The 15128-nt window shown below is 36.3% G+C and overlaps 1 protein-coding gene and 1 long non-coding RNA gene across 6 annotated transcripts in view; both read right to left on the bottom strand.

Annotated features, from left to right (window-relative positions):
- LOC121731388 (inactive dipeptidyl peptidase 10) overlaps positions 1–7039 on the bottom strand; it is a 34890-nt gene extending 27851 nt beyond the window's left edge. For 3 of the 5 annotated variants that reach the window (XM_042120794.1, XM_042120801.1, XM_042120817.1), the window contains exons 1-2: positions 6891–7039; positions 6059–6162 (exon numbers count right to left, since the gene is read on the bottom strand). In XM_042120794.1, coding sequence (XP_041976728.1) covers positions 6059–6162; positions 6891–7037 — 251 coding nt within the window. In that variant the 5' untranslated portion in view covers positions 7038–7039. The remainder of the gene's footprint in view (positions 1–6058; positions 6163–6890) is intronic. The other 2 variants (XM_042120809.1, XM_042120825.1) reach the window with 1 other exon arrangement.
- Positions 7040–7105: 66 nt separating this feature from the next.
- The window catches only part of LOC121731436, an 84500-nt gene continuing 76477 nt past the window's right edge, over positions 7106–15128 (bottom strand). Inside the window, exon 3 of the long non-coding RNA XR_006036231.1 lies at positions 7106–7160. This is a non-coding gene — a long non-coding RNA (uncharacterized LOC121731436). The remainder of the gene's footprint in view (positions 7161–15128) is intronic.

Here is a 15128-nt window from a genome sequence, read left to right as displayed (position 1 = left end):
TCATGACCGTACTAACAGAATTTTAAAATGGTAGGTATAGTAGGTGAAACCTATAACTATAGGATAAGCAAAAATGCTTAAACTAGTAGCGAGATATATTTTGATTTCAAATCTAAATCTGCAATATTACTTTTTGGAAAATTAATTTGCCGGGAATTGAATGCAATTTTTTCTAATTTCGCCCTATATATTTTTATTGAACATGGCTTAGCAAATACTATGAATAGCAAAGATATTTAATGACAACAAACAGATACCTTAAAAAATAACGTAAGCACATAATATCATCCTACTTCCTACTAGTCCTACTAATATTATAAAGGCGAAAGTTTGTTTGGATGTATATCAATCAATCAATCAATCAATCATTTATTTGCATTAAAAGTGGTACATTAGATGTTCACATAAGTTCATTGGTCAGGTCTTACACTTTTAACTATGAAGATAGCATTTTTTTTTTTTTTTTTTTATGAAATAAGGGGGCAAACGAGCAAACGGGTCACCTGATGGAAAGCAACTTCCGTCGCCCATGGACATTCGCAGCATCAGAAGAGCTGCAAGTGCGTTGCCGACCTTTTAAGAGGAAATAGGGTAATAGGGGAGGGTAGGGAAGGGAAGGGAATAGTTGAGGGTAGGGAAGGGAATAGGGTAGGGGTTAGGGGATTGGGCCTCCGGTAAACTCACTCACTCGGCGAAACACAGCGCAAGCGCTGTTTCACGCCGGTTTTCTGTGAGAACGTGGTATTTATCCGGTCGAGCCGGCCCATTCGTGCCGAAGCATGGCTCTCCCACGTATAAATGCAAATATTTTAAAAGTCATAGAATCTAACAACATTTAACTAATAATACAAGGCAGTCTGTGTGAAAATATTCAGAAAAAACAATAAAAATGTCACATCATTCCATAAAATTATTAAAATAACAGTTAGTAATAACTGCATAACATTTTTAGAATACAATAGGACAGTTACAATTATACAATTACAATAAATACAGCAATGTCAAGAATAATAAATTTAGTTTAAGTTACAAGATTAATATGTCAATGTCAATCATTAAAATACAATAATATAATATAATTAGTTAAAAGTTTAATATTATAAAATTATGTCAAAATGATTATAAGATTCATTCAGCCTTACTATTAAATAACTCTTTGACTGAGTAGAAGTTTTTACTTAACAACCATTTTATGATTTCCCTTTTAAATTTGTTGTATGGCAAACATTTAAGGGTCGATGGAATCGCATTGTATGTTTTTATGCACATGGCATAAAATTGTTTTTGGTATAAGGTTGTTTTGGGAACCACATCTAACACTAGTCGGTCGGGATTTCTTGTATTGCGGGGATAAATGTCACGAGCTTCTTTAAAACTATGATAGTTTAACTTAGTATAATTTACTAATTCATAGATGTACAAACTCGGTAAAGTTAACAGTTTTAATTTTTTAAATAGCGGTTTACACGAATCATATGGTGGCTTACCACATATAGCTCTAATACATTTTTTTTGAGCGATGAAGGCTTTGTCTATGTCCGTAGAATTACCCCAAAGCGATAAGCCGTACCGCAAAACTGAAGTCAATGAACAAAGAAGAAGTATAGATGTATGTGTGGATGTATGGATGGTTGTTACTCTTTCACGCAAAAACTACTGAACGAATTTTAATGAAACTTTACAATAATATAGCTTATACATCAGAATAACACATAGGCTACAATTTTAACTGACTTTCAAAATGGGGGAGGTGTTATGTTCGTTTTCTTATGTTCAACGATTACTCCGCCGTTAATTAACCGATTTTCAAAAATTTTCTTTTGGTATAGGTATAGGGTATCATCCTAATTTGGTATTATATTTTCAAAAGTGGTGATCTGATGAAGGATCCATAAGTAATCGAGGGAACTCCTCAAAACTTATAGGGAAACATGTGGTGACTTCGGATTCGTGAGAAGTATTCTAAGCATATGCTACCAACAAGTAAGATTTTGCACCGAGGTATACCTGGTATACCGTGGTTCGGAAGGTGCTGAGAGAACTCTTGATTCTTTATAGATACAAGTTTGGGAGTTTCGGCGTTGTTTTAAGAACGGAAAGCATATGCTACTATGCAAATTACATTCATCATCATCATCACTACCATATTATACCATGCATCGTACCATGGTTATGACTTATGAGCCTATAATGACCCTGTTATTGGTACTTTTCATAGTCTCTTAGATCGAGACTCGAGTTTGTCAAGCGATAATAAAAAAAATCTATACCTACCTATTATTATAAACCTGAAGAGTATGTTTGCTTGAACGCGTTAATCTCAGGAACTACAGGTCCGATTTAAAAACTTATTTCAGTGTTAGATAGCTCATTTACCAAGTAAGGCTATAGGCTCAGACTAATACGACCGAAGAAACTCAGGAAAATGTGGGAAAAACGGGGGAAATATTAGAAATTATTACGAACTACTGGAGCAATTTTTATGGCAATATTTGGCACAGATATAGAGTAGACCAAGTGAAGAGAGTAAGAGCTATTTTTTATAGGAAAATGTACGGTTTCTGTAAAATTCCTAATTTACGCGGGCGAAGCCGCGCGGGACATCTAGTTTTCTATAAGTTAGTCTTCTATTCAACTATGTACCTAAATAAACCTTATGGTTATAACATTAAGGGGCTGTTTCACCAATTCCTGATAGGCTATCCACTACTTAACTTGACAGATGGAGTATGGAGAATTTGTCAAATAAGTTGTGGATAGCCTATAGTAATATACCTGGATAGTGGATATATTAAGGGTAACCATAACTGCTGGCAGTTATGGTCGATGGACGATACTCGATGATGGAGCTAACTGGCCAATAGACAGGGTGGCAACATGAATGCCTATCACTTGCAAATTGCAATTGGTCGCGTCACCACAAGATACCTATCAGTGATGAGAATGCCTCAAGCCATTAGCCACCTCGACGACATAGTTTACGCTAGAAACTCGATTATCCGGCCCTCAGTTATACTCGGATATAATTTTGATGAAATCCGGGTATATCCGGATATTACAGCATTGGAAACTTTATTTTAAAAGATTTTTTTTTCTCACTTTTTTGGTAAATAAAGTGGGCCCCGTGCGAGTTTCTTACGCCGGTCCTTCTCACCGGGTTAGTTCCCGAACCGGTGGTAGGAATCATGTAGACTTTCAGAAAATATTTGCAAACATTTATTCTGAATAAAAAAAATGAGTTTTTTAGTTTAATTATGATTACCCGGACCACCATCGAAAAACGTATCTCGTATTAATTTCTTAATAAACTTTTTATATTTATAACAAACTCATATGCTCGGTGCATATGAGTATGTTTATAAAAACCAGGTTTTATTCATACATTCGATTATCCGGATTTTCGAATATCCGAATGTCTAGCGACAACAATTAGTCCAGTTAATCGAGTTCCTACTGTACGTTGAATGTATTGGTTTATGGAAATACGACAAAGTCTCTATGGATTGTAACTGCATGGCTTAAAGAAGAATAATATCAAAACAGGCCAAGTGCGTATAGGGCCACGCGCAATACAGGGTTCCGTAGTAGCCCATATTATAACAAATAAAATACTAATCAATGTACATTTATAACGTGTTTTATACTACTAACAAAGTCATCTCAGTTACGTTCAAAGGTAAATTGAATGAAAAGTTCCCTTATAATTCTCTGAATATATGTTTTTAGTTGATCGACTATTACTCAATAACAGCTTATGAAGTATTCCTTTTCCTAGCCGTTGAAGTATTGCTAGCCGTGATAGTTTTAATTTTAAATTCAACATCTTTCCTACCCACGTGATTTTTTAAATATTTCCAGAAGTAGCCATTTAGCCGGTAGAAGGGTTAAAGTGGATTTTTCCGCTTAAAAACTTCATTATCACAAATGGATCTAAATCGGAAAATGATCTTTGAATACTCGTAATATTTTTAAAGAAGTTATCCAACGACATCCCACATGTGGGATGTCGTACGGTGGGAAAAAAAATAATCATAGGGAGGTACCATAAAAAATGTAAAGATTTTATTTACCACTTTGTCGGCATTATTAACATGTGCATTCACTGCGACCCATGAGGGTCTATTGTGACTCCTTCGCACTAGAGTATCATCCCCAACCCTATACTGCTCATAAATTGAACGATATGGTTGGGGTTGGTGCCTCGAATTTCCTCTGTGGATGAATATTCGTGGCGACCAAGGTGCCTGTTCCTACTCTGTGGTAGAGCAGGACAGTCGAGGAGAAGGTGAATAGGTGTTTTATCCTCCTCCTTACAGAATCTGCAAGTCGTTATGCTACAAATTTGGGTTTAGGTGTTTGCTGAGCTTGCAGTGTGTTGTTGTAGGTAGGTAGTCTCTGAGCAAAACCGCGGACGGACAGACGGACGGACATACCCAAACAATAAAGGTTCCTTGTTGACTACGGAACCCTAATAATTGTTAAACCAAGTATTATGTTGTACTAAGAATAACAGTGAAAATGAGTTGAGTTTTGACTCTTTCTTGCTAAAAAATGTTATCCATATTAATTTATTCGCGTAAATTAAACAAACTTTAAAACGATCTTAATTATTTTTGCCGTAAATTACATTATATAAATAAAATTAATCAAGTTGGTTCTTCAATATTATTTGCTTTTAAGAAAATTCTATGTATGTTAATACTTGTTTGTGCCCAGTTATCAGAAGTTGATTGATTTATAGGCAGGTGACGGACCTACGTAATTTGGTCGCGTTATGTCAAAGCCAGCTGATAAATAACGAATTACTTGCATTGAAGGACTGTATTCACTTTGATTAGTGCGAGTGCAGGTGATTAGTACTTAGGAGAAAATAAAGACTTTTTATTGTATTATCTTATTTATACATGATTTTAACTTTACAATTTTAATTTAATGTGTATTGCTAAATGTCTTTTAGTTCATAAGTTTTTAATTTTTAATTTAACTTTTTAAATACTTTTTAAATACTATTTGTAATTTATTGCATAAAATGATTGACTGTGATTTTGATCTATTTTTATTATATAATCTTATTATTTTTTATTAAGTATACATAACTTTAAAATTTTAATTTAATTTTATTGCTTAATCATATATTTTAAATGTATTGTAATTTTAATGTAATGACTATAATGATAATGTAACGAAATTTTCAATTGTTTTTTTAAATGTAATGTTATGGATCCCAGAAGCCTGAAATAAATGATTTTATTTTATTATTTTATTAAAGAACTTGCACTAATCAGTATCCACACTTGCTTTCTCATGATTACTAAGCACCTGCACTTATCACTAATCAAAGTGAATACAGGCCTTTACGTCCGCCGTCCTACTATTACTCGATCTTAGAATTTTCTTATCTTCTTTCTTTTGTATATTTAACAGGCAAGTATAAAGTTCCTATGTAGTAAGATATTTTGCATTTCGTGCAAACGCGAACGAAATCTCAATCAATAAGTGCTGGGTTCGCTGTTGAAGTTTGTTATTGGTGTTGGCATGTTGTCACGAAGCCTTCTCACTGCTACTGGTACATTCGTTTAAGTGCCTTTTCCACGAAAGCGTAAATAATATTAAAGTTATACTACTTTTGGCTCCGCGAGTCCCGCATGCAAGTTTGCATGTACTCACCTTCGAGTGATATATCGAATAGGAAGCTTTTGAAGACGTCAGTAGATAAGCCACACCGTGGAAGTCGACATCGAATATTAGATTAAATATTTCATTTTCTATTTGAATATTAGATTTGAGTATATTCTTGCCATTTGTAAACCTCTATCGATTTATTAGAGGAATGGTCGCGTAGCATGCCTAGCGGGGTCTACGCCGTAGACGCTACATCTGTTTTTAATTGAATTTTATTAATTTACCATTTATTTCAGGCATTTCAACCGTTTTAAAAATACCTTTCAAACTAGCATACATAATACATATATTTATTCTAAAACTAACACAAAGCACTGAATTGTTTTAAAATTAATGGTTATAGTTATTAATTTTAATCTTGTTTAATAACACTTACCCAAGTAAATAAATCGCAGTGACGATGCCCGCTATGACAAAACTGATCACCATCAACGAGAATATGATGCTCCTCCAGTTGTGACCATCGCCGGGGTACAGATCCTGAAAAACGTCGTAATGTTACACTGTTCTATGCGAATTTAAAACGAGTTGATTCGTGATATCAGATATGATCATCGGAGAATTATCCATAATTTAAGACGATAGTGGATGAAGTAGATAACTTAGTGTCTGAACACACTATGCCGAAGTTCCGCGGCGGAAATTCCACATGATTACGTCAGCAATGTGACGACTAACAATTTGAAAATTGTCGTTTGAAATTTTCTTCATCAATAGAGGCTTTAGAAGCGAGAAAATGATTTAAAATCAAGCAAATTTAGATTCAATGTACCTATAGCTGGATATATAAGCCAAATGATGAAGTGGGTAAGTTTAAGTTAAATGGTTTGTTCAAATTATAATAAAAAAATGAGCGATAGTCCTTATGTTATAAAATTTTAGTTATCCACTTCATCCACTTACGTCTTCAATCTCGATTGTATTTATATTCTTTAACTACGTGTAAACTTCTTCAATCGGGCACTCGCTTAAGGCAGATAATTATAAACTGAACTTAAAAACATTAACGGCATTAGTTTTTCGTATGACTACATAAATAAAGGTTTTAAGGCCGGGAAAACTATTTGCAATAAAAAAAAAACTAGATTTTATGTATATCTACAAAGTTAGACAGATGATGAAGTAGGTGAAGTTAGTTCAAATTATAAGGGAAGAAATGACTAATCGTCCTTTTGTTAGCACATGCTAGATACACTTCGTTCACTTACGTCTTCATTAACGAGTGCTGTAGGATGACTTACGTCCTCCTTCGCAGACTTGGGGTCGGCGACCTGCAGCGTCTCGTCGGGCGGGAGGCGCCAGGAGCCGCCGCCGCCGCCGCCGCCCGAGCGGTCCGTGTGGCCGGTGGCGTGCATGCGCCGCCGCGGCCGCCGCGCGCGCGCCCGCCACCGCGCCGCCCTACGCGCCCGCCCGCGCCGCGCCCACCGCGCCCGCCACGCCGTCCCGCGCGGCCGACACCGCGCACACCTCACCCATCACTGCAAAACGCAGATACGTTATAGTGAAGCAGACCACTTGAAAATTGAAATCAATCTCCCACGTATCTACTTAATCTTAGGGTCATTCAGACCGCAAAAGATGCGTAGATGCATTAATTCTAAAATTGAATTGACAGTCCGTGAAATCCACACAAGTTTAGAAATGCATCGCATCGTGTTGTGGACTGAATTAACCCTTAATCTATGAAAAGTACTTAAGTGCATTTTGTATTAACGTAACCTGTTTAAGAGTTGTGATTACTATAGTAGAGCACCTTTATAATGCCGCTTCGATTGCAGTGCTTAGTTATTTTCCTCCGGGCGTACTATCATCGAATCGTACGAGCGCGTCGCGCTTAAACATTTAAAAGGCATTAATCGAATAAAAATACTAGCGAGAATATCCGCTCACTTTTCCGAGAAGGCGGATATCCGTAGTGCATTTTACACAAAGAAATATCGCTCCATGTTCAGTGATCTGACCAGTTTGTTCATTTTAAATAAATTAGACATTTTATAGATTTTAAAATTAGTCCCAAAATAATTTTGGTACGATTGTAAAATCTTTTTTTTTTAATGAAATAAGGGGGCAAACGAGCAAACGGGTCACCTGATGGAAAGCAACTTCCGTCGCCCATGGACACTCGCAGCATCAGAAGAGCTGCAAGTGCGTTGCCGGCCTTTTAAGAGGGAATAGGGTAATAGGGGAGGGTAGGGAAGGGAAGGGAAGGGAATAGTTGAGGGTAGGGAAGGGAATAGGGTAGGGGTTAGGGGATTGGGCCTCCGGTAAACTCACTCACTCGGCGAAACACAGCGCAAGCGCTGTTTCACGTCGGTTTTCTGTGAGAACGTGGTATTAATCCGGTCGAGCCGGCCCATTCGTGCCGAAGCATGGCTCTCCCACGTATAAATTATTTTATACGTGGGAGTTATATAATTATTTTATATTAATTTTGCGTTCTTGTTAATCCGATTCCGATGGACTATAGTTTTATCATAACAGATTCATTACTATAACGCGTTACGATGGATAGAAGTCGTATTGCGGCCGAAGTTCCGATAATAATACTTTATCAGAAAAAAAATATTACCCACATAATTGTCAGTTATTTAATAAGCCAACAGCTAAACACACATTACAATTTTACACGTACAGTCAGGTCTTGTTACGTATAAATCCCAATCTAACGATCTTTAGGAGCTAAGTAATAGCATAAAACACACTGACCACACTGTAACGCGCTACAAGCCCGTAAGTCCACTCCACTAAACCGATGTTAATCGTTAAAGCCACGACCAGCTCATTCCGCCCGAAATAAAACCTGAAACCCGCCGAGCTCCGAGCCACCGGATAAAACAAAATTTAGCACTCGGGGCGTTAAAGGAATCAATGTTAACCATTAATGGAAAGGAATTTCAATTTTGCGGCGGAAAAGTCCGCGTGCCCGCTCCGGTCGGCATATTTTATGTGTCCGGTTTATTTACGAGGCCCACTGTATTTTTTTTTTTCTTTTTTTTATCCGCTACGGGCTACGACCGCGGCCACATTCGTTTTATTGCCTGGATGGCTCTGTTCTTGCATTCCTTTTTGTAATCTTTATATTCTAAAACAGGGGCAGAGCAATATACATTATGGAAATATGGTGAATAGCTCGGAGAAAATTTTAAGAAAATAAAGATTAAACAATTATAGTAGACTGACTAGTCTATTATAATTGTTTTCTGTTGGTAGGACAGTGTACGCATTTATAATTAAAAACCCAGGACAACCCCTTTTATGGTAGAAAAATTAATGTTGTAAGCATAGACTTATTTATATACTGTCGTAGTTTATGGTTGTAAGTATATGTTTCAAAGAATAAAAAAAATATTGAAGAACATAATAATATTATAATAACAAAACAAAATAAATACTATCTTTGAGAAACGTAATATACCTAAACAATAATAACGTAACGCTTGACCTAATACAGTTTTTGTTCTACTTATGTTTTAAAAATGTACGTCTATTTTACGGTATTCGGCTCGGAACAGCTCATATGGATTTGCTACTCAATGGCCCGGACCCTCGCTTCTGTCGCCTTTATTTTGTAGAAAATATTCTAACTGAATTTTCATCACTAAGCCTCTCGTCGGTCGGGTATACGAGAATAGTGGCACAATAATCCACCCAATACATGCCACATCAGAAAACACCACTCGGACCTCACATTTACGCTAAATTCGTTTCGTATTACGGCAGGAGGAGCTTCAATTATTCTCTTATAAAAAAACTAGCAAGAAAATAATAAGACGAAACATCGGAAGTCAATAAGTCGGACGTTGGAGTGGAGCCAACGCCGCCGCTATTAACTTATTCATTTGGTGCGGTAACTTTACGATTCAGTAAACTCATCGAAGCGCTCCCTCGATGCGTTTCTTTGATTGATAACAGCTCTGCGGGGAAATATTCAAATCGGCGGCTCTGACCGGGGGTAATGTAATGAGAGTGCGGTTTTCAGCGCGGAGTGGGCACTGTGCCCAGGGGCGAAGGCCGACGCCGGGAGCGGCTACCGACGCATGTTCGGCGGAACCGCGTTCGGGGGCGTTAATTGCAGCACCGAATCCGCGCGAAGCCTTAATTGTTTTATCTAGGCCAAAAAGAGTCGATGCGGATGAAATAACTCACGTAGATTCTCATCTAAAGCGCGTTTGAAGTAGCTAGCGAGTGCGGTATAACAGCGAGAGCACTCCGCGCGAATTGAAACTCTGGTACACGATCATTTTACTTCCAGATGTGGCAGCCGTTTTGATGAAGTTTAATCTTTATAGTTCGAAACTTTGCGGCGAAGCCGGTTAAGTTGTGTTAAGAATTATTTCTTTTACAAATAAAGTTCGACTTCGTCCTCATTTGAATGTAAATGAATAAAGTTCACACTTTATCTTTGTAGTTTCCCTCTGACTTATTCGTATTTTAATTCTTTGTCTTGATGCTGTTGCTATGCTGTTGTAATTTTTATCATATAATAATATAATAAAAATAATCAGCTAAATGCGAGTTGGACTCGCACACGAAGGGTTCCGTTCCATTGCATTATAATTTATAAAGCAAATTTATATGGGCGCCCCCTTAATTATTTTAAATAGCAAAAAAATCACGTTTGTTGTATTGGATCCTCAATTAAAATATATTTCATTTTTAGTATTTGCTGTTATAGCGGCCTGCGGCAACAGATATTATATACAAACTGTGAAAATTTTAGCACCCCTCAACCATAAACTAAACTGAAAATTTTGTCACACCTGTGTTTTCAGAGGAAATAATTAAAACGTTCTAAACCTACGATGTGCAACTGTTAGGTACAATTTACCAACTGCTACTTTAAAATTTTACAGCTTGCACTACATTTTTCAGCTAAATTGATACAGAATTGTTATTAGTCGATTCCGTCGGATAGTTTTTTATGTAGCACGTAATTGATTGTGTTGGCAGGCGGCCAGGGAGTTAATCAAATTCTGTGTATACTGTCGGCGGCCCGCGTTTAGTGCTGAACCACTCTCAAACCGAAACTACGACTATAATATATAATTATGTATAATTAAATACTATACTTATATAATTATGAATACTATACTTATTCAATATTTTTATTTAGTCTACAAGTATATTTATTTAACTTTTTATCAAAAAATATTTAGGAGTAAATTAAGTTTTAAAATAAAAATCCCATTGAGTACTAAGTAATTTATTACTTTTTATGAACAATAAATTTACGGAAACCTAAATTCTAAAATAACGATTTTCAATCACCTACTGGCTAGCTTTAATAGTAATCCTTCATTTATTAAGTTTATAAGTTCATTTTTACTAAGAGCTGTGCATAACTTTGTAACTTTTGCGCCAACCTATATACTTATATATTAATATTAATAGGGCGTTTTTCCTGTCATGTATGTCAACGCACACGCTCCTGATATCCTAAGATCCGACTGTAAAATCCTGCATGAATCGTTTTTTTCGATCAAATATATTTTAAAATAATCTTTAGAACGTATAGAATGGATCAAGGTTGGGTTGCCTTGTTAAAAGTAGCCGCAAGCACCTCTAATTGAGCAAAATGAAATTCAATAGAAAAGTAAGAACTAAGAAGGAATGACATTGAGGAATGACAGGACACTACGCATAAAAATAAAAACGCCTGTTAAATAAAAATAGCAATCCTGCGGGTTCTCGACGTCTTCAAATCCAGCTAGGCATAATAATTGTAGGCCTGAACATTTGTCATATACAAAAGTGATGGCAACCCCAGTTTGCGGCTATCGTGCAACTGGCAACCATGGATATTCATGTACAAAATGCGTAAAACTTTAATTTTGTACCAAAATAATTTAAAAAATCGATGCATCAATTTTGATGAAGAACTATGTCTGTTTACGGGCTGGCAACCCTAGGTTGCGGCCGACTTAGAGCTGGCAACCATTTATACCTTATTTTGTCACGTCATTTTCTTTCAAATAATGTAAAATTTAATAAAAAAAAGATACATGCAAATTTATGCATTTATCTCATGAACATTAAATTAATTAAAGGTACTTGCGGCTACTTTTGACAAGGCAACCCAACATTAATCCATTCTATACGTTCTAAAGATTATTTTAAAATATATTTGATCGAAAAAAACGATTCCTGCAGGATTTTATGGTCGGATCCAATACTATGACTGCATTCAGTTGCCTACAGGCTTGAGGCTACATCCCATCATTTCATAGATATGTTTTTCCTATCATGCGGGCAACTCGCGGTCGGCCAGGCCAGGAGTCACCCACCCGCATGCGGACCAGCCTCACGCGCAGGTCAGAAAAAGCTCTTATTATATACTTTATTTGGAAGGATTTGAGTCGATAACTTTATATAAGTACTTGCTCGGTATTAAGCCTCCACCCCATTGACGTAAGTGTGAGTCAGCAAACTTACAGATTGCTATCTCGAAGTATGTTTTAGACATTATTAAATATCAGCGTTGCCGCCTTGTTAGATGTTATCGGTGAACAAATTATTTCTATAAATACGCTGGTTTTAATTGTGCACTTCGCGTTATGATGTACTGAAACGGCTGAAATACTTTTCGCACGAGGAAACGTATTTGCTGAATAAATACAATAAAGACTGTAGAAACGAAGATAAAAGAGTTCTTAATTCTTCAAAGCCAGCCGCTACTAAAGCAGAAATATAATCGTGCAGACTGCAGACCGCACTTTTTCTCCGGTTTTAAGTTCGATAAAGCGTTCCGACCACAAATTCAAAGATTTCTCTCGGCGGGCTCCGGCGCTAACTCGGAACATTTTACATTAAATTTATTACTACGTTTTAAGATCCTTAAACTGCAGTTTGCGATATCCACCCCGAATAAGGAATTGCCGACGAATCGAATTGCAGCTAATGATCCTTTTGATTTTTGTTTTTGGGCTAACTAGGTATAGCTACTTAAACGAATCTTAGTCTGTTGACTGAGTTCGTTAAAGATACATTATTTTTCTCTATTCCTAATAATCTATGTAATAGGGGTAATGTCATTGGCAGTACTTACTTATTACCTCAGATTTTTATAAAAAAAATAATATGAATGCCAATAAAAGCATTTTTCATAGTATAAACTCTGAAAGTTCCAATAACTGGGTGTTTTGCCGTGATAAGAAAATGCAGTTTGAATATTGCATTTTTAGAGAATTGGACCCGAATCGGATTGCATAATGCATATTCATTTCAGATTCCTCCACATGTCGGGTTAGAAAATGTAGCAGAAATATATTTAAAATATAATGGATAAAACTACAAACGCTGCCAAGTTTCGACCGCAAGGAGTCCTCCGGAAGCGCACGAACAATGGCGGTACGATGCGGTCGTGAGCCGTGGCCCATGACGTCACCAGTGCCATATCCATACTAATATTATAAATACGAAAGTGTGTCTGTCTGTCTGTCTGAATAGGTAATAACCTCTTCACGCTCAAACTCCTGTACCGATTTTGCTAAAATTTGGCATGAAGATACTTTGAGTCCCGGGAAAGGACATAGGACACTTTTTGTCCTAGAAAAATGTACGGTTCCTGCGAGATAAACGAGTTTTATCACAACGAAGTTGCGGGCAACATCTAGTATCTCATATCTCGCACAATTCACTTCCCCGATTCTTAGCCCTGGATTAATAAAACGGCCGTATATTCCGCGGCCTAGGGCGGCAGCGTCTTAGGGGGACGGCAGATTTCGTAGATGGGGTCGCGAAAATGGCCTACACGTATAAAAAATATAACTCCGGCACTGCAAATTCTACTACTGAAATAGTTTTTACGCAAAACAAAATTATTAGTACATATTATTATCATAATAAATATACGGCGTAAGGTATACGCCCGTAATACGTTGACTTTTACGTTGGTTGTATGTTTCATAGGATTAACATCATACTATAAATTATAATAATACTAGATGTCCCGCGCGGCCTCGCCCGCGTAGATTAGGAATTTTACGGAAACCGTACATTTTCCCATAAAAAATATCATAATGTTCCTACTCCCTTCACATGGTCTACTCTATATCCGTGCTTAAGAGTCCGTATACGAAATTTTGCCGATTTCGCTGATTACGGGATTTAACAGTTAAAATACAGTATTTCTATAAGTTTTAATGCACAACATGTAAGATTATTTCAATTATAATCTATGTTAGAGCTAGATTTTTCTTTTTTTTAAGTATTTTTAAATAATCCAACTCCAACCCGCGACAGTTTTGTGATTTTTGCTGTAAAAGGTTTAGAATATATGGATTGTATTGACGTCTTAACGGTATGAAAAAAATACAATGTACTGTTGAGAAAGTCGTCTATACAATTTTGGAATTACTTTTTACCACTTTAATATGAAACAGTTGAGTAAAAAAATATGTAACTCGGCAAAATTTTAGAGCAAATGGGCAAAGAATTGCTGTTAATTTCGGCAACTTGGAGCTGTAATTCATAAAAAAAAACGCATTCAAGCAAATTAGCGCATTCAAGAAAAAAAAAGAAAAGCAAATTGTGTCAAAAAAACACGATTCAAAACAACCTAAATCTCACATTAGCCTTGCGGCGAGTAATATAATGTGAGATTTAGGTTGTTTTGAATCACGTTTTTTGGCACAATTTGTTTTTATTTTTTCTTTTTTGTCGAATTGGATTTCTATCCAATTTTATCTATAGATTATTTCTGTCGTTTTCAGCAAAATTTCGTATACGGACTCTTAATATTGCCATAAAAATTGCTTCAGTAGTTCGTAATTTCTAATATTTCCCCCGTTTTTCCCACATTTTCCTGAGTTTATTCGGTCGTATTAGTCTTAGCGTGATAATATATAGCCTATAGCCTTACTCGATAAATGAGCTATCTAACACTGAAATACGTTTTTAAATCGGACCTGTAGTTCCGGAAATTAGCGCATTCAAGCAAACATACGCTTCAGGTTTATAATATATATATATATATTTTAATTATCGCTTGACAAACTCGAGTCTCTAAAAGACTATGAAAAGTACCAATAACAGCTAGGGTCATTATAGGCTCATAAGTTATAACCATGGGACGATGCATGGTATAATAATATGGTAGTGATGATGATGATGATGATGAATGTAATTTGCATAGTAGCATTTGCTTTCCGTTCTTAAAACAACACCGAAACTCCCAAACTTGTATCTATAGAGAATCAGTTGTTCTCTCAGGACCTTCCGAACCACGGTATACCAGGTGCTAAATCTTGGTAGCATATGCTTAGAATACTTCTCACGAAACCGAAGTCACCACAATATGTTTCCCTATAATTTTGAGATTACTTATGGATCCTTCATCATATCACCACTTTTGTGAATATAATTACCAAATTGGGATGATACCCTATATACGAGTACCAAAAGAAAAATTTTGAAAATCCGTTTACAAACGGCGGAGTAATCGTTGA

The sequence above is a fragment of the Aricia agestis genome, chromosome 1, assembly GCF_905147365.1.
Source record: "Aricia agestis chromosome 1, ilAriAges1.1, whole genome shotgun sequence".
Taxonomy (NCBI): Eukaryota; Metazoa; Arthropoda; class Insecta; order Lepidoptera; family Lycaenidae; genus Aricia; species Aricia agestis.
This window is presented reverse-complemented; position numbering and strand designations above follow the sequence as displayed.